This window comes from Oncorhynchus gorbuscha, linkage group LG06 (assembly GCF_021184085.1).
Source record: "Oncorhynchus gorbuscha isolate QuinsamMale2020 ecotype Even-year linkage group LG06, OgorEven_v1.0, whole genome shotgun sequence".
Lineage (NCBI taxonomy): Eukaryota > Metazoa > Chordata > Actinopteri > Salmoniformes > Salmonidae > Oncorhynchus > Oncorhynchus gorbuscha.
The window spans coordinates 22,952,335-22,972,696 of NC_060178.1; the positions used below are offsets into that span (position 1 = coordinate 22,952,335).

The following is a 20,362-nucleotide window of genomic DNA, read 5'->3' on the forward strand; positions in this document are numbered from 1 at the left end:
AATGGTATTGTATTTGGCAAATTAAACGGATATTATGCATGTGAGAAAATGAATTGTTGCTTAGAATTACGTCACGGTGGTTTCGAATGTCGGGAGCTAGCGCTGGTTAGGAGGCCGCGCGCACAGAGGCGACCGATTACTTGTACATTTCTGGAGACTAAGGTCGTCAACACCGCTCATCACTTCGTATTTCAGGTACTGGGTTGCTTTAATAATAAATAAGAAACGATTTCGCTAATATAAACCGATTAAATATGTTCCCGCTGACGACAAGCTACTGTACAGTTAGCGCTTCGTGCTAGCTAGTTATAGTAACCAGATAACATGTACTGCCAGCTACAACTGCTAACGTTCGTTTAGACACTTGTGTGCCAACTAAGTCGTGTTACATATTCAGTGTAATTCGTCTGACTAATAAATATAATTACCCAGGTAAGCTAGTGCATTTTTACATTCAGGACATGAAAAATATGACGTCGCCGCTGGTCCTTGTTTTCAATGAATTAGCTAGCTAAATGTTACTGTAGCTAACTAAATAACCAGTCTCTTGCTAGCCTAACGCTATTTGCTTTTGAGCGAGGACGCAATTGTTTTCGACTGCGGACAAACGAGACCTGTGAAGATCAGCAGTAACGTTAGTTACTAATTGATCTAGTTAACCAGACAGCTAGTTTGCCAATTGTTGTCAGTCTATGACAAGGGAATGCCATCATTTTATTGTGTTCTTTCAAGTTTGCTTGAATCGACCAAAACATGTATCTATGATGCTGGCGCTGTAATTGAATTTAGGCTCTTGGCAGAGTTGGTATTTCTTGGGTTATCGAGGCACAAACTATTTTGTTTTCAGTGCACAAACTACAGCTAGCTAGGTAGTAAGCTTGTGTTTGTGACACAGGCACTGTCTGACAGTTTGCGATGTGTATTTTGTTGATGGTCTGTTTTCCATGCTGTAAAACAAGGAGTACCAACGCGTTCATGGAAAATGAGCCCATATGTATGGTCATGGTGACTTATATTAAACATGTTTAGTCATTTAGCAGGCGCTCTTAACCAGATTAGTGAGTGCATACATTTTCACATGTTTTCGTACTGGTCCCAAGCGCCATGCTCTACCACACGGAATATCTCAGTTTTACTTCCAGCCAGGTGCATGTGTAAGAGTATTGTGATTTGTAACTGCTTCTGTTTCTACTGTCGGTGTTATCTGACCATTCAAATGAAGAAACAAGTTGTTTTTGTGGTTTGAAAGCTACGGGCGTAAAATTCTAAGCCTAATTTAACAGAATAAAGCATAGCTCCTGGATTGGGTAGCCTCCATGCTAGTAACAATAAACAGTATTTGTATTGTATCTAACAAAATAGATCACTCATCACCAGTACTATACAGATTAGATCTGTCAGGATCATCTCTAATACACTAAACCAATAATCAATCATTCACACTTACTCCTGGCAAAACCACTAACACTTTCAGAACTGCTCTCCTGCTCCAATGCCGGTCTCCAAGCTCTTTTAGCCTTTTTATAGACATGTTCATGTAAACAATGGCCGTGAGTTTGACTAACTCTTCAACCCCATTTTCAGGAATATCCTCTCCCATCCCCCTTACCCCCCCCTCCCCTCCCCCTTTATCAGAGAGCATGGCTCAGGAGACCAATCAGACGCAGGTGCCAATGCTTTGCACTATGGGCTGTGGTTTCTATGGTAATCCCCGCACCAATGGTATGTGCTCGGTCTGCTACAAGGAACACCTACAGAGACAACAGGGAGGGGGCCGTTCCAGCCCCCCAGGTGACAAAGGTAGGAAGATGGGAGATGGACCCAAAAGGAGGGTGGTGGGTTGCTAAAAGGGGCTGGAGAATGAGGTAGCAATCGCTGCTAAAACCTTGGCATTATAAAGCAAGAGAGTGATTTATCAGTTCGTGAAACACAACCCTTTTTTTTCTTCTTTTTTTGGACCATGTAGGTAATCAATAGCATGTGGCATGATTCAATATAGGTACAATTCATTCATGGTCAACAACTGGGGGGGGGGGGGGGTCAGTTGTGTCTTATATAAACGTGTGGTTTATCTACAGGCTCGGCAGCTTCATCGCCAGTGGGGTCCCCGGGAGCAGCTGGTGTGTCAGTGGAGAGCACAACGTCGGAACCCAGTACGGAAGGGGTCACTACGCCCGAGGAAAGGACATCCAGGTATGCTGACATAAAATCAGCTTGTCTCTGCAAACAAACACACAGACTGCTAAATGGAATCCATTACATTGACAGTAAGCTGTTGCTCAAGAGGCTTTTGTTCATTGTTTTTTGAAGTTCCATAGTATATTGGATTATGGTTTGTTGTTCACCTCATTATTGGTCTGTGTGAATGTGTCTCCAGTCCCAACTCCCCCAGCCCAGTAACCCAGCAGATGACAGCCATGAGTATCTCCCAGGATACTGGAGCCACTGACTCAGACCGGGCTGATGGGGATGAGGAAGAGGACGAGGGGACATCCAAAAACACTGGTTAGAACAACAGGAAAAAAAAGCTTGAGACTTTTTCAGTAGCAGTCATCAGCAGTATATGGCATGGCTCCTGTCTTGTAATACATAACTACGCTGCAGCCAGTACACTTCAAAAGTAATATATGGGTAGCTCTGTTTGTGAGGTTCAGTTAGATGTTGTGTTTTAACAGGGCCAGTGGGGGAGGCAGCCCAGGCCTCGTCTGATGGTGATCAGACCCCTGACAAAAATAAGAAGAAGAACCGATGCTTCACCTGCCGGAAGAAAGTGGGCCTGACTGGTAAGACGGAAGATTGGGTGTCCAATCAGAAATGCATCTTTTGACCAATGGGTAAAGTAATATGGTAATTGTGTAGATACTCCTCTAAGAAAACCAATGGTCCAAACATTGTCTCTCATAATCCATTAAAAAGTTATTGGAGTATTTACCCTTGTAGGATAGCTGAAATTAGAGACCCTAAATCAGAGAAAAAGTGGTAAAATAACAGGAAAATAGTTTTGCATCAGCTAGGCTAGATGCTGTGTGAGAATTAAGTCTAACTGAATGGCTCACTGTTGAACGCCTCTTTCTTCTCGAATCTGGAGGGCATAAAACAATATAGAGGTAAGATATTGATTTTGAGACATGACATGGAGTATTTTCATATTATACACTTTTCATATTAATGTGAAATTCTCGTTTTTTAAAAGATTTTTCACAAAAACAAGTGTATCTTTGAAATGTCAACGGTACACTGAGCCGTACTGCAAGCTTTGTATATTTTGAGCATTTTACATTTAATTTAGATTTTTGCAACCCGCGGAAACCACTGCAGATGACTACCAGAACATGTAAAATCCTCAAGTTGCTGTGAGAAAGCGTCACTGCTTTGTCAACAGAGCTGGGTGCTTATTACTGAATGTATTAGGTTACGAAAGCTGACTTTTAGGATATAATATTAATACCATGTTAGAGAAAGACCCCAGTGAATGATTCAGGACATGAAGAATCATATTTGTTCTGGTAAAATGTATTTTATAACATAAGGAAGTGTGTTTTGGGTAGTGGGTGGACACCTAACAGAAGGTTTCAGGGCGCACAGCACACACATGGCAGGTGGCTGTTGAGTTCAAAGGGTTTATGGGGCATTGAGCTCGAGTGCAAAGGAGTTATTTTCTGAGTTAGCTTTTAGGTGTTTGAGATTGTCTCGAATCTTTACCTCTTGTGAAATGGAAGCATGCAGGGCTAATTAGTTAGTTCAGATACATTTTTTTTTTTTTTTATCTGACTGATGTTACTGCTCTCATACAGTGCTGATTTTATGCTTTTTCAATGGTATGTTTGTTTTATTTTTTTCAAAGATTCTATAATCTGCTACACAAACTAAATTATCTCATTTTCAATAGATATGATTAATCTGCCAATTTGAACGTCAGAACATCATATTTATCACACACAGTGCAAAAATAGCACAGAGACCTCAAGACTGAATGTTAATACGATGCCATTGTCCTTACTGGCTGTTTTTAACTAAATCTTTGGTTCATTTTTTTTTTCAATATTTGCATGTTTATTTAATAGTTCCTATTCCAAACGTAGACTACAAGTTGTATGAAAGTAGTCCACCTATCACATTGCTGTTTGTGTAGAGAGCAACATACTGCAGGTTAGTGGTGCATTTCACGGTCCACTGCATTTCACAGTGTACTGTTGGCTTGCACTCTACCGTGGTGTTGGCCTGCTATACAACAATCTCTTGGAAGAGCCTTGTGCTCACCACCCTCTAAGAAACCACACTGTTACTACACATCTCAGGTTTTCATCTTGGACCAGTTTGTTGAAACTGACTGTGGAGACTGAGACGTAGATAGGGTTGGATGTTAACTTTGTCCATCTCTTCACTCTCTAGGCTTCGACTGTCGCTGTGGTAACCTGTTCTGCGCCATTCATCGCTACTCTGACAAACATAACTGTCCTTACGATTACCGAGGCGCCGCCGCAGCCCGCATACGCAAGGAGAACCCCATTGTGGTGGCTGAGAAGATCCAGAAGTTATGAGGACTAAGTAGAAAAGTCTCTGACGTGAACATTTGGAACAATGGCGGCATGGAATAATACCAGATAAAATGGCTTCATTTGTTCATGGTAGGATAAGGCGGGTGGGGTGGCAGCGTCATAGCCCCTGTCCAGCCACTCCCTTTATTGGCATCTCCCTCTCTTTCTCCTAGAGTGACTGCTGGAGTGTGAATGCGTGTGTGAATTCCCATGTGGGGAGATGGTGTGTGTGTGTGTAGCTTGAGAGTCAGGGAGAGTGCAGTAGGGTTAGGTGGGCATTTGTCTGCTGTGGGTAGGGAAGGCATTACATTTTTACCCTTTTTATTGTTAACTTGGTGGGACTTATTTTTATATTATCCCTGCGAGTTAGTTAAAATGAGACAGAAGTAACCTGTTTAAGAGCATGCCACAGCTCGGATAAGGACATTGGGAGGTCAAGTTAAGATCCATACTGGGAGTTTCTGTGTGTATCATCAAGATCTTTTGAAGACTTCACATTCATTTACTCCCAAAGAAAAAACATTGTCTAGTTTCTGTCAAATGGGCCTTTTTGTCTTAGTTTAATGTTTCCCTCTGGGTGATTAGTTCACAACATGTCAAACTCCCAAGTCTCTGCATTGAAGAATGTTTTCTCTTGGATATATTGACTTCTCATACTGATGTTGGGTGCATGAACAGTTAGTTATTGGAAGGGGTGGGACAGGGCTGGGGTTATCAAGATAGCCTTGACATAACTGAGTGATTGAGTTCTGTTATTTTTCCCTTCCTTTTTGTTTTAATGAGCGAATGACATCAGAAGATCTATATTAATATATTGTAGTTAGCTTGAATTGTTTGATTGCATTCTATTTATTTTTTAAATCATTTGGTTGGTTTGTACTGGAGGATTGGCAGCATGTGTCCGCAAATCATTTGATTTGTACTTAACCTTTCAATTCTATTTAAGCATTTCCATCTGATTATGTAACCATTTGAAGAATACACGTTCTGATATGTGATGGAGTAGAGTGGACATAAAAGGTCCATTATTTTGGAATCAAAATGCAACAAATAGTGTCACCTGCAGAGCACAACATTGAATGTGCAAATGAACCTACTCTGTTTTCTTCAGCCTCTGGGTCTTTATAGTTTAGTTGGATCTCTATGCAGGTTTGCTATAGAGAATAAAGCATATTCTTCCCATGCTGGCAGGACATAATGTAGTGTTCTCATTGAACACCTGCTTCTGTTCCATATAGCTTACACTTTAAGACTCCTTGTCCTTAACCACCATCATACCACTGACATATGCTGAATGATAACTGAACTGGTTGGCAATTAATCTCCATAGTGACACACCTCTATTCTCAGCTGAAGTGAATTACTTCAGAATGTCCTCCCAAATGAGTCCTTTTTCGAAGACGCTTCTAGCTAGCTACTTCCGGAAGATCAAAATGTGCATGCATGTACAGTCAGATGAATAACTGTTTATTATAAACAGAAAAACGAGCAAGAATGTTAAGACACACAGCATTAGCACAATGCAACGCGTTACTGGAACCTTGACTGGCTGAGGTTCAAGTTAATGGGACTCTACTATGTTTTCAATTGTAAATACCATGTGGCTACTATTCATGTAGTATAATCTTATGTAGAAAGTCGCCAGATAATAGGCGGGGAGAAAAATATCAAAATATTAGTATGTGTATAACAGTGCTTTTCATAACTACCCTAAAATAAGTGCAGTGGCACTGCTTGGTTTTCCTTTTATTTTGTTTCACTCACAGGTAATTCCTGTGTCTTCAAACGGTGTAGAATTTAGTCAAAGGGCTCAAATCACCCTGGATGACATATTTATCTTTGACAGTGTCATGCTAGGTTGCTTTCCAGTTCCTCCTGACTGCCCTGAGATTCAGTGACTCAACTCTACAGACAGTCAAACACATCCCTTCTATGTCCAAAGTACTGCTACTAACTGGCTCACTCCTCAACAAGGGCCTTGGTGTCCCTGTGGTTGTTTTCAGGATTGGTCACACTAGTTCATTTCAAAACAATTTGTGGCAGTTTTGCATTGTTGAATCAAAGGTGTATCAAACATTGATTTACAATTCATGCTTTTACATAACATAGCAGAAGTCATTGAAAAAGATTGTGTGGAAAAAGATACTGAAAAACAGCAAGTGTAACACCTGGCAAAACAACAAGGAGAAAGTCTGAACTAAAGGAGATCTCTTTATATAAACGGAATAACCTAGACTTAATTTAGTCAGACCTGTGATTGGCGCGTTAGCCTGGGTAGTATTACCAGTTAAAGAATGTCTTAGTGAAGGGCGGGCAGCAGTGGCTTAGGGCCTTGGCATGCAAACACCAAGACAGCCTGTCCCTGAGCCTAGCCCGGAGCTCAAAGCCCCTGTTACGAGATGAGTCCTCTGGTTTATCATTTGGAATCAGACACTTGGATCTTAGGGTTCACACTGTTTAAAGCATCTGAGTGGAGATGGTGCGGTGCCTATGATACCATGTAAGAAGAGGGCCTGAGAAGTGTGTATGATGAGCTAGGCTGTCTGAGTTGAAAAACCTTCCTTGCTGTTGGTTTATTCCCCATGGTGATGTTTTGGTTTTAAGGGTGTGCACTAAACAGACTTTTTTAAATGGGGCAGAGATGCGTGGCCTCGTGTACCTGATGAGTGTACTCTGTTCTAGGGCAAGGGAACAGCTTCGGCTTGTACTTCAGTTTGGCTGACTGTCGTCTTTGCAGTTGTGATGTGTTGCAGGTTGATAGTTCCCTTGACTGCTCAGACTATCCCAGCATTTAAAAAGGTGAGCAGTTTGAATGTTACCAATGGGTTGATGGGGTCATGCTTATCAAGCTATTTTTGTCTCTGGAATTGACCACACTGAGCCTCCCTTGTGGGGCCCACTGAGCTTATGTTTTAGGCTTAATAAGAACTGTTGAATCACTGCAATTGTATGTAAATGGATCAACTAAACCGGATCAGAATCAGTGATTTGATGTTAGGAAAACATCCACTGCAATTTCAATCTGTTGCACTTTTACAATGTTGATGTCAAGTTTGTCTTTAGCACACTTTAACATAATCATTGTCCTCATCTTGCAGGCCATTTCTACAAAAGCTTATGATCTGTGATGGGTAACCAGCTAATGGGTGACCAAATCTGTCAATATTCTCTCAATGTGTTGCAGCAGAACTGAGTTCCCATAAAATACAGTGAACTGCTTGACTCATTCCACTGATGTATGAGAAATGATGGAACAGACAATAATTGAGTTCCAAAATGTTACAAATTGTAGATCTCTCTAGTAGGAAATTGCAAAAGTGCAGTCAAGTCCTTTGGACTGGTGCACACCAGTCCCCCAGAAACAACACCAGATATCTTTTTTTTTTCTTTAAAAATTTAGGATTGTATGATGTGTAAGTATAAAACAATAAAATTACAAAGTTTATTTTAAATTTACACTGTCTTTTGTATATATGTACAGCTGAGGGTAAGCAAGACAGATATAGGACATCAGGGTTCAGACTTTCCTCTTGAGATCGGTTTATCCTATATAAAGCCTACCATTCCATCACAGCCTCACAACACCTGGAGTACATTCAATGGACAACACTTAATATTGCAGTAGCCTATTGTTGCAGTAGCCTATTGTTGTACATTTACACAATGCGTTGTACTGATGTGTTTCTCTGACTCAGCAAAATGCTTAAGAGACAAATGGGTGTCCACAATGTCACCAAATGTTCAACTGGAATGGATGCTGGCTCTAACTAGAATTTACCATGAGGGCAAACCTATCCTGCTGTGTTTAACACACCTAGACTGAGGCAGCTATGTCCATGTGTGCAGTAGCTGTGTATACCCGTGCCACAGAGCCCTGCCCACTTCCACATCAGCAGCCATTCACTACTCTTGGTTGGATTTGAGCAACAAAGTAGGTGTCAATCTACCTCAGATGTGACTTCTGTTTTGGAAATGAAACACACCACACTTAATAATGATGGTATACCTCACCTTTCAACTATTTGAAATGTGTTGAGTAAGTTGTTTACTACACACACTCTCCGGTCAGTTTATTTGGTACACCACCCCGTTCACAAAAATGGATCACTCCTACAGACAGTGAGTCACGTATCTTGTTATATAAAGCAGACAGGCATTGAGGAATTCAGTTACTGTTTGTTGAATGTTAGAATGGGTGAATTGAGTAACCTAAGCAACTTTGAGTGTGGTATGATTGTTGGTGCCAGGCACGCCGGATACAGTATCTCAGAAACGGCTGCCCTCCTGGGTTTTTCACACAGGACAGTGTCTAGGGTTTACGAGGATGGTGCGACAAACTAAAAACATCCAGTCAGTGGCAGTCCTGTGTGGGACAGATGAGGTCAAAGGCGAATAGCAAGAATTGTGCAAGCTAACAGGCAGACCACAACAGACAAATAACGGCGCAGTGGTATGCAGAACGACATCTCGGAATGCACAACTGATTGATCCATGTCGCAGATGGGCTACTGCAGCAGATGACCACGCTGGGTTCTACTCCTATCAGCTAAAAACAAGAAGCAACTTCAGTGGGCACGTGATCAACAGCACTGGACAATTGAAGAGTGGAATAACATGACAGTGAGTTCAGTTAATTTGAGTGGCCTGCGCAGTCCCCAGACCTCAACCTAATACAGCATCTTTGGGATGAGATGGAACGGGCTGTTTGCAGCATGAATGTACTGCCGTCCAATCTGCAGCAACTGTGTGATGCCATTGCGTCAGCATGGACCAACATCACTGTGGAACATTTCCGACACTATACAATGCCCCTAAGAATTCAGGAGGCAAAGGGGGGTCCAACCCAGTACTAGATGGGTGTACCTTATAAACTGTCCAGTCAGTGACAAAGCTACTAACTACTATATCCTGGAAGAGGTCCATGCAACAAACTACATTTTTGAAAATATGCTGACACCTATTTTCCAGAGGTGGGACCAAATCACTATTATTAGAGTCACAAGCAAGTCACAAGGTCTTAGTCTCAAGTCGTGTCCCAAGTAGAACGGGGTCATGTCTCCAGTCAAGTCCAAGTCGTGTCCCAAGTAGAACGGGTCATGTCTCCAGTCAAGTCCAAGTTGTGCATTCTAAGAGCAAGTCGAGTCAAGACAAGTTTTGTTTTACATCTCAAGCGAAGTAAAAAATAAAGAAATGCTATACATGCAAATCTTTGTCTATTTATTGAAGCTACCAGACAACCCTTTTCATTATTTTGTCTAACACATTTTGATATGTAAGAATTCAGTTTAATAACAAATTCCAAATGCAAGCTTCATAAGTAATTGATAAATTTACCACAAGACCTACCATAAGACCAGTAGCTAGGCCTATGCTAGTCATTGTTGATTTACGCTCCATTGCTGGTGAGCTTGCAAAGTAACCAGTTAATAGTGTCACCAAACAATATTTGGAGCTGGATATTTATTTATGGAAATCTTCTCTCCCTACACTACCGGTCAAAGGTTTTAGAACACCTACTCATTCAAGGGTTTTTCTTTATTTTTAAAATGTTCTACATTGTAGAATAATAGTGAAGACATACAAAACTATGAAATAACTCAAATGGAATCATGTAGTAACCCAAAAAGTGTTAAACACATCAAAACATATTTTATATTTGACATTCTTCAAATAGCCACACCTTGCCTTGATGCCAGCTTTGCACACCTGTCATTCTCTAAACCAGCTTCATGAGGTAGTCACCTGGAATGCATTTCAATTAACAGGTGTGCCTTCTTCAAAGTTAATTTGTGGTATTTCTTTCCTTCTCAATGCGTTTGAGCCAATCGATTGTGTTGTGACATGGTAGGGGGTTATACAGAAGATAGTCCTATTTTGGTAAAAGACCAAGTCCATATTAAGGCAAGAACAGCTCAAATAAGCAAAGAGAAACGACAGTACATTTCTTTAAGACATGAAGGTCAGTCAATACGGAAAATTTCAAGAACTGCTTCACAGAGTTCAAGTAACAGACACATTTCAACATCAACTGTTCAGAGGAGACTGTGAATCAGGCCTTCAGGGTCGAATTGCTGCAAAGAAACCATTACTAAAGGACACCAATAATAAGAAGAGACTTTCTTGGGCCAAGGAACATGAGCAATGGACATTAGACCGGTGGAAATTTGTCCTTTGGTCTTGAGTCCAAATTGGAGATATTTGGACCCAACCTCCATTTCTTTGTGAGATGTGGGTGAACGGATGATCTCCACATGTGTATTTCCCACCGTAAAGCATGGAGGAGGAGGTGTGATGGTGTGGGGGTGCACTGCTAGTAACACTGTGATTTATTTAGAATTCAAGGCACACTTAACCAGCATGGCTACCACAGCATTCTGCAGCAATACGCCATCCCATCTGGTTTGGGCTTAGTGGGACTATCATTTGTTTTTCAACAGGACAATGACCCAACACACCTCCAGGATGTGTAAGGGCTATTTTACCAAGAAGGAGAGTGATGGAGTGCTGCATCAGATGACCTGGCCTCCACAATCCCCAGACCTCAACTAAATTGAGATGGCTTGGGATGAGTCAGACCACAGAGTGAAGGAAAAGCAGCCAACATGTGCTCAGCATATGTGGGAACTCCTTCAAAACGGTTGGAAAAGCATTCCAGGTGAGGCTGGTTGAGAGAATGCCAAGTGTGTGCAAATCTGTCATCAAGGCAAATGGTGGCTATTTGAAGAATCTGAAATAAGATATATTTGTATTTGTTTAACACTTTTGGGGTTACTACATGATTCCATGTGTTATTTCATAGTTTTGATGTCTTCACTATTATTCTACAATGTAGAAAATAGTAAAAATAAAGAAAAACCCTTGAATGAGTAGGTGTTTTTAAACTTTTGACCGATAGTGTACAATTTGACGATTGCGCTGCATCCGATTCACAAATCAGCAATCTGTTCGCTAGCTCAGTGGTTCAAAGCACACAATCGCTTTGAACGACCGCCTGCCCGCGGAATGCTAGTTGCCAACTGGGTAGCCCATTTTTTTCCTCACAAATACCATAATTAATTCGCCAGAATATGTTACATCTCCATACCATAATATTCATATGTTACATCTCCATACCATAATATTGAAGGCAGTGCGATGTTACAGCCATCTTTAGACATATAACCAGTCACCACCCAAACTAGGCCTATCTGAAATATGAAAATGATCAATGAAATCGCCAGGTGGTAGGTAGCCTGTTATTGTTCTGACGAAGATGCCTCTGAAATAGCTTTCTAAACGGTACTCTGTTTTTGCCAGGCAAAACCTGAGAAAATGAAGCAAGTGCTTTCTGGTCACTTATCTCTGGATATGCGCTCTGGCATTTGCGTGCCAATGCTGATGACTGGTCATTGGTCAAACACAGACGAGATGTTTTTGAGACAACAATCTAGTGCAATACCATAGCCCTATATTGGAAATCAGATCAAATTGACAAAGGTATATATATAAAATATATATGAAACATGTTTTTACCACAGACTTTATTTTCTGCGTTTATCCAAAAACCCAACAAAAACGAACCATGGTGGAGTAAGTGCCTACAAAAATAATCCATTACTATTTCCGTCATTGTTCTATCTGTGCTTTAATTAATCAATGCTATTTCTTGATCAGTTGGTAAATCACAATTTACCCATGATACATCACGGGTGTTGATGCTCCCGAACGCTGCCTGTAACATAGATCTGTTTGATAATAAAGTTCTCGGTTTCCACTAGTTACCACAGCCACAAAGTAAAAATGGTCTATATCGTAAAAAAATCATGAAAACAACCATTTGCTTTTTATTCTTAATTCAAGGCTATGGTTATGCATAAGGTTAGTAGTGTGGTTATAAATTAACGTTTTAAATACTATTTTAAGAAGATAAATTGTAGAAAAAATGCTGATTTTTTTATTTAGTGTTTGTAGTAACTAGTGACGATCAAAGTTCCGCCGCTTTTCCATTGGAAGCTTTCCCCCTTCACTGTCATTTCCGGACGCGGCGAAACAGAAGGAAAAAAAAATATTGCACAGCCAATGGAATGGATTAATAAATGACAGTAGCTAGCTAGCAACTCGAAAGTAATAATTTCAACCACAAAACATATGTGATTATCAAAACGGGTATCCTGGACGCTTGGTTTTTTAAGTATCGCTATATATTTGCATCAGTCCATAAATGACGGTCCTATCTGAGGAGACGGTGTTTCCAGGTCTGAATACCTAAACTTGTTAGCTGGCTACCCAATGCTAGCTAGTTAGCGGATACATTTCTGCTAACTAACATTAGATTGCCAGCCTTCATTTGGTATCTGTGGTTTATCCGAAATTTGTATTTGTCATTTTGTCATCATTTTTAGCAGTGCCGCTGTGTTTACTTATTTCGTTGCAGTTTGAACGTGTTTTAAAGGCACGACTTAACGTGAACGCTTTGACTCCTTCGCTTGTAGGCTAGCTTGGTAGCTAGTAGAAGGTCAACATTGTTGAACCCTGCTAGCTACAGCTGACTACAGTGGGTGGGATAGACACTTATCAGCAAACCGTCAGCTGCAGTTATGTGTAATGAGATATAAACAGAGTGGGTGTTTTCTGCTATCCAGATCCAGACAGTTGTTCATTAGTTAGTCATTAGCTAGCTAACTGGCAAAGTAGCTATAACATTACCTGCTGGCTAAAGTTACTCAATTCTCTCCAACCATGATCAAGTTGATGCGCACGAAAATACCTCAATAACAGCCAATACTTGGAAATATGGATTTCACGTGGACTTCAGCCATACTTCAAAATCCTCCGATTCTACTTTCAAAATTACATTTTCAAACTACTGTCTTAGCTACATTTTGATTTTTGCTGACAGGACAACTTTCCCTGTTTTGTTTTGGAGATATTGTTTTGACTTGGGATCTCTGGTAGATTTTTGCATGGTAGTTAGTTTCTTTCTCAATAACAGGTAGGCCTGAATTCGATGTTCTGTTATTGTTATTAACCGTTGATGACAGATACATTTGTCAAGTCTTGTTCAGAACATTTTTAACTACAGTGGAATTTGTGAATCAAATTCCGTTGTGGTACAGAATGACATACAATCACAGTGCTCATCTGTCTTTGCCCCCACAGAGTGGACAATGAATGGCCTATCTGTCAGTGAGCTATGCTGCCTGTTCTGCTGCCCCCCCTTTCCGAGCCGTATTGCTGCCAAGCTTGCCTTCCTGCCTCCTGAGCCTACATATTCCCTCCTCCCAGACCTAGAGGGGTCTGTAGCCCCGGGGACAGCAGGGACCGCAGGGCTGAGATCCAGAGCTAGTGGGGTACCTGGAGCTGCTGTAGGAGGCTCAGTCAGCACTGGTCCTGCAGAAGGAAAATGGAAGCTCCACCTGACAGAGCGAGCCGAGTTCCAGTATTCCCAGAGAGAACTGGATGCTACAGATGTGTTCCTTACCCGCTCCAGTCGTGGAAACAGAGTGGGATGCATGTACTTCCGCTGTGCCCCCACTGCCAGGTTAGTCACGTGTGTGTGTGTGTGTGTGTGTGTGTGTGTGTGTGTGTGTGTGTGTGTGTGTGTGTGTGTGTGTGTGTGTGTGTGTGTGTGTGTGTGTGTGTGTGTGTGTGTGTGTGTGTGTGTGTGTGTGTACACCTTGGCTCATTGAGGCTCTATTGTTTCAACATGTGTCACACATCCTCTGATAAACTCACCCCCTGTTCCTCTTGTGTTGTTTTTGTTATGCCATTATTTTGCTTGTGTGCTATTTCTTTACTTCCTGTACTTGCTTCCTCATTGTGTCAGGCTATCTCAAACCTGTTCTCTTCCTGCTTTCCTCATTCATTGTTCATGCCATCTTCTTTGACCTACCGATACCATTCTCCTTGTTTTTACCCCAATTCATGCTCTCATTTTTTGCATGTGGTTTTGTAAGATGATATTGGTGAGTTGTGATAATCTAATTTGTCTATTGGTGATCGATAGTCTGGTTTTCAGAGTTTATACATCATTATGTTTTCACATGGTATGGCTTCAGGTAGCCTATTTGTTGCACCTGTTGATTTATTTCAGTAATCAGCTCAATTGATTGCTGAAGGCATGGACTGGGTCCTGTTACACTTGATGTAGGGCCAGTATCACACGTGAATGTAATATGGCACTCCTTGTTCAGGGTATTTTGAGTAAAAAGCCCAAGAGCAAAGCAATTACTTACTGTATGGGAGGGGCCAAGTCTCTTTAGGGAATAGAGAGTATCCAGTGGCTTTAGGGAGCACAGCTTGCATTCCTGAATAGAAAGCACATGGCTGATGCTTGCGGAATAGCAACCCTATTATTCATGTAATAGAGAACAAGTAAAAAGACAGGGGTTAAACTTAGTGAACTAGTCCTCTCTTCAGTCTGTGGCTGTAACCGGTTTACCTTAATCAGCACATTCAAGTCCCATTCAAATTGGTAATTCCTGAGGTTTTAATGGGAATCTGCTGTTCACACAGTACAGGTCAGGATAGGTAAAAAGACCAGGTACAGTCTATCTTGGTAACCTAGTTGTCTCTCTGTGGCCTCTCTCACCAGGTTCACAGTGCTGTTCTCTCACGGCAATGCGGTGGACCTTGGCCAGATGAGCAGCTTCTATATCGGCCTGGGAACGCGTATCAACTGCAACATCTTCTCCTACGACTACTCCGGCTACGGTGTCAGCACGGGCAAGCCTTCAGAGAAGAACCTCTACGCTGACATTGATGCCGCCTGGCAGGCCCTGCGCATACGGTACTTACCCAACTCACAGGGCTGGGCAGGCTGGAGCTCTATACATCACCATGTCAGGGAGTGACTGCTGTGTCGCCAGTGGGAGATGTCACCTTACAGAGAGAGAGAGGGGGGGGGTTAATGTCACACAATGACAGGCTCATGCAGCTAATGGACTGTCTCATTAGTTTGATGGGATGCTGTCCTTGGATAGATGTTATGGAGCTACAGCTGGTTTTTATGTTAGGCGTGCCATGTTCGCAGACATTTGTTACCCGTTTACTCCTAGATCTATATGATTAAAGTATGTTGTCATGATATATTATCATAGTTTAGGCTTCATAGGAGTGATTTATGTTCAAATTGTTTTAGTGTTAGCTACTCCTAGCTTTTCCCTGACATGATTGTGTTTAATTCCTCTTTTTTACCTGGTTGTGATCAGATATGGCATCAGCCCAGAGAACATAATCCTGTACGGGCAGAGCATTGGCACCGTGCCCACGGTCGACCTGGCATCTCGGTATGAGTGTGCTGCCGTGGTGCTCCACTCCCCCCTCACCTCTGGCATGCGGGTGGCCTTCCCAGACACCAAGAAGACTTACTGCTTTGATGCTTTCCCCAAGTGAGTAACCTACAACACCATCCTCCTTATCTCTTTATCTTCAACTCTGACTGCTTGTCTGTCTGCCTTTTGGCATTTTCACATAATAGCACACGATGGGATTAGGATATAAGTGTAGAAATGGAAATGTAAGTGGCAAAAGATTTGTCCAACTAAAAGGAGAAGAACTGCAATCTCTTTCATGTATTACATTATTCAGTCTCTCTCTCTCTATGGGGAAACAGCCTCATCACATCTGAGTCACAACTGAGTCATCTCTCACTCTGCATCATATCATAAGCAGGTGTCATAAACACTGACTTCTCCAGTCATTTTATCATATCATCACCCTTTATTATGTAAAGTGTGATGGTGTGGTATTTGAGCCATTCGAATCACATGTTGGTTCACTGAATAGAATTCCGGTACAGTACCAGGCAGTGCCAGTGTAGGAGTAGAGTACGTGACGAGGATGCTCTGTGGTGAAAGCCTCCAGTGTTCTCCTCCACCCCCCTGAGTTCTCCCACCACTGGGTGCCTGTTGCCTAGCTGGCTCTCCCCACTCTTCAGCCCACACTGACTCCCATACCTCAGGAGTAGGTAACTAGATTCAGCCGAGGACCGATGTCCAAGCGGATGGTCGGGGGCCAGAAAATTCTGCTCATTTGTACACTTGAACAAGTATTTCTAGGAATACAAAGTTTTTGCTGAGTTCCTTGTGATTTGAGTCTTTTTTTTTATAAACTAAAATGACTCGCAGGCTGGTTTTGGCCCGCAGGCCGCCTGTTTCCGACCCCTGCCATATGCCATCCGGTCAGTGGACTCCCAGTAATGTAATACTAGCTTGGTTCAGATCTGTATGTGCTTATAGCCAAACCACAGTTATGTGTGGGACAGAGGGAGGACTATGAGTACTCTCTTCCTTCTGAACTAGTTGATTGAGCTGAGCTGGGAGATGCATTTACATGCAGCAATAATGTGCTCTCATTTATCTACTGTCTGCCCTGTTTGTTCCTATACCTGTTTGGCAACAGTCGCTGGTCAGTGCTCACAGTTGCAGAGGGCAGGTTGCACTAACCGGCCATGCTAAAACAGACAGAAGTCTGTACAGCGCTTTCTGTCCACGGTTATCCTTTAAGAACATACTTAGTTATAACAGTGTTGTTACACACATGGTAATTACACACATGTTACACACATGGTAACCTTTGCTTCCCTTATCCCAAGACTCTAACTCCATTTCCTCTCTCTCTCTATCAGCATTGAGAAGGTGTCTAAGATCACGTCGCCGGTGCTGATCATCCACGGGACAGAGGACGAGGTGATCGACTTCTCCCACGGCCTGGCTCTTTTCGAGCGCTGTCCCAAGGCCGTGGAACCACTCTGGGTGGAGGGGGCGGGACACAATGACATCGAACTGTACAGCCAGTACCTGGAGCGCCTGCGCCGCTTCATTGGCCAGGAGCTGGCCACACAGCACGCTTGATACCACCTGAGTCAGTGAAAATGGGTGGCTCTGTCTGGGAAGAGGGGTGAAGCCTGGCCTCTCAGAATGAATAATCCTTCACCTTTTGGTCAACTTTGTCTGGATGCTCGCAGCCCTGTCTTTTTGTTGTTTTCCATCTCTTCTGTTTCTGTCATTAATACTGGTCAGTGATTCTCTAGTCCACCTCCCGTCCCGGGGACAGTGCAAGAATGCAACCCAGAGACATGGAGGGCTCTCTACTGGTCTGTCTAAAGCCCCTCTCTCTTACCCCAGCCTAACACAACCTCAGATAGGTCAGGTGTTCCAAACATGTACTGTTTAACCTCTTCTGAGACATTTACACATGATTCAACTTTAACTAACAACCCTAACATGGACAAATAATTGTGTGATGAATATTTGTCATTTTATCTTTTATAACACATGACACTGAGCCACTACTTTACAAATCATGTGGTATTGACAGATTAGTATAACTGTCCTGTTTGAAAGCAGGTTGGTTGCTCATGTTTTGTGTGGAATCTTTTTATCTCTCTCTCTCGTTTACAATTAAGATGTCAGATTAATAGTCTATGAATAATTTGTTTCATAAACATATAAACCAGACATTTTTTATCATTATTAAGCATGGATTCATTTGAATCCATAAAGTGATTAGAGCAAAAAGTTGCTGAATTTTTTGCTTTGGCTGAAGTTAAAAATTTCAGCCAAATGAATTGTTTCAAAAGCATTCTTAAGTCTCTTGCATATCTCTAAGGCACTATTGATTTCTAGCTTGGCAACCTCTTATGTTTCTAGCTTGGCAACCACTTATGTTTCTAGCACGGCAACCACTCTTATGTTTCTAGCTCAGCAACCACTCTTATGTTTCTAGCTCAGCAACCACTCTTATGTTTCACGCACTGAACTAAATTCACCTCTTACTGGGTTTCTGTCTGAAATGGTGGTTCCACATCCAGCTTCAGATGTTTTCAAAGGCTTTTTTGTAAGTGATTTACAGAGTTGTACAAACAATTTCACTTTAGGTATTTCTAAATCAGTGAGTTTATTTCATACCTCCAAAAACACTAAATCATTGTGAATCACTAAGCTTTTGCCAGTAATGGCCATTCACATAGTAAATTGGGTCGGGTCAGTTGAGACTAAGCTGGATGGAGTATTAACTGAACTTGCTGCTAAAGATTAGGATAAAATGGATTGAAAGGGGTCACAGTCTCCACATCCATTAATGCAGCTTAGTTTGATGGGAAATTGAACAGTCATACATGTTTCAATAATATGTTTTACGCTGTACAGTAGAGTGGGGCCAATACACGCTGCTGGTCCCATATGACATCTGAAAACACTTATTCAGTCATGTTACATGTGTGATTAGTTTCTTGTTTACTTCATTTTAGGGTAAATAACACTTCATTATAACATTAGTAGAGCTATGGAATAGGATGTGCTCTATTTTGTTATTGACCACGTTTATTTTGAGCAGGCTCCCTTTTCAGCTCCAACTAGCCCTTTTCACTCACTTCATCCTGTTGCCACACTATTTCAGACAGACTTGGGATTCCACCATTTCTGTCCGTCTGTGTGTGAAAGTTGACTTGGACGAATGCCCAACTTCTCTGGCATATGGGGTCCACCACCACAAGATAGTGGATATCCTTGGGTTGGGTTTTGGGGCAGTCAGGATAACATGTTCATAGCAACCAAAGTTTAACAGGAAATGTTCTGTCTTGAACAAAGCGGGCCTGCTTTTCTAGTGGTATGTTCATTAGAACCAAAGAGAAAGTCCATCACATGGGTCAGTACAGTATCACAGTACATGGGTTTCTTATCAGCCACTGCATACAGTTAGGGAACAAAAGTGAGTGTTTACTCCCTATGATGGACTATTGTATCGAGAATACAAGCAGTACAACTGATTTCTGTGTCTGGGTGGTCTGAGAGAGGAGCATGTGTCTGTGGGAGGTAGGGTTGCAAAATTCTGGGAACAGAAGAAATTCACTTGTTTTCCCGAAATCCCAGTTGGAGGGTTCCCCGGACGCAGGAGGGAGTAAGCAGGACTCAAGTCATCCAACCAGGACTCATGGAAAACAAGGGAATTTATTGAAAGTTCACAGAATTTTGCAACCCTAGTGGGAGGTGACGGACTGACTGTACTTCAAGTGTGAGACGAGCTCCAGACACACATTCAGAGCTTTTGTTTGAAGAAACTTAAGTTATGGAAATACATTTTTGTAATCAAACGTAATGTGCCTTCGAAAAGTATTCAGATCCCTTGACTTTTTCTACATTTTGTTAGGTTACAGCCTTATTCTCAAGTTGATTAAATTGTATTTTTTCCTCATCAAGCTACACATAATGCCCCATAATGACAAAGCAAAAACAGGTTTAGACATTTTTGCTAATTTATATAAAAAATAAAACATAAATATAACATTTACAAAAGTATTCAGACCATTTACTCAGTACTTTGTTGAAGCACCTTTGGCAGCGATTACAGCCTCTAGTCGTCTTTGTTATGACACTACAAGCTCGGCACACCTATATTTGGGGAGTTTCTACCATTCTTCTCTGCAGGTTCTCTCAAGCTCTGTCAGGTTGGATGTGGTGCGTTGCTGCACAGCTATTTTCAGGTCTCTCCAGAGAGAGATTGGGTTCAAGTCCGGGCTCTGGCTGGTCCACTCAAGGACATTCAGAGACTTGTCCCGAAGCCACTCCTGCATTGTCTTGGCTGTGTGCTTAGGGTCGTGGTCCTGTTGGAAGGTGAACCTTCACCCCAGTCTGAGGTCCTGAGTGCTCTGGAGCAGGTTTTCATCAAGGATCTCTGTACTTTGCTCTGTTCATCTTTGCCTCGATCTTGACTAGTCTCCCAGTCCCTGCCTCTGAAAAACATCCACACAGCAAGATGCTGCCACCACCATGCTTCCCTGCAGGGATGGTGACTGGTTTCTTCCAGATGTGACACTTGGCATTCAGGCCAAAATGTTCGATCTT

At 42.0% G+C, this 20,362-nt stretch overlaps 2 protein-coding genes across 4 annotated transcripts; both read left to right on the forward strand.

Moving 5' to 3' along the window:
- The first annotated feature begins 51 nt into the window (after nt 1–51).
- Nucleotides 52–7,994, forward strand: LOC124037709 (AN1-type zinc finger protein 5-like). Of its 2 annotated transcripts, none has more exons than XM_046352691.1 (6): nt 52–195; nt 1,585–1,800; nt 2,079–2,267; nt 2,356–2,505; nt 2,676–2,783; nt 4,393–7,994. In XM_046352691.1, exons 2-6 carry the CDS (start codon nt 1,641–1,643, stop codon nt 4,539–4,541), a joined length of 756 nt encoding a protein of 251 aa, XP_046208647.1. In that variant the 5' UTR covers nt 52–195; nt 1,585–1,640; the 3' UTR covers nt 4,542–7,994. The 2 variants fall into 2 exon arrangements, with proteins under 2 accessions (XP_046208647.1, XP_046208648.1); XM_046352692.1 differs by having other exon boundaries at nt 2,079–2,193; nt 2,378–2,505.
- Nucleotides 7,995–12,534: 4,540 nt separating this feature from the next.
- Nucleotides 12,535–18,101, forward strand: LOC124037710 (alpha/beta hydrolase domain-containing protein 17A-like). 2 transcript variants are annotated; one of them, XM_046352693.1, is made up of 5 exons: nt 12,535–12,772; nt 13,677–14,058; nt 15,112–15,306; nt 15,728–15,907; nt 17,146–18,101. In XM_046352693.1, the coding sequence occupies exons 1-5, from the start codon at nt 12,739–12,741 to the stop codon at nt 17,369–17,371; spliced, it is 1,017 nt and encodes a 338-aa protein (XP_046208649.1). In that variant the 5' UTR covers nt 12,535–12,738; the 3' UTR covers nt 17,372–18,101. The 2 variants fall into 2 exon arrangements, with proteins under 2 accessions (XP_046208649.1, XP_046208651.1); XM_046352695.1 differs by having other exon boundaries at nt 12,536–13,509.
- Nucleotides 18,102–20,362: the final 2,261 nt, after the last annotated feature.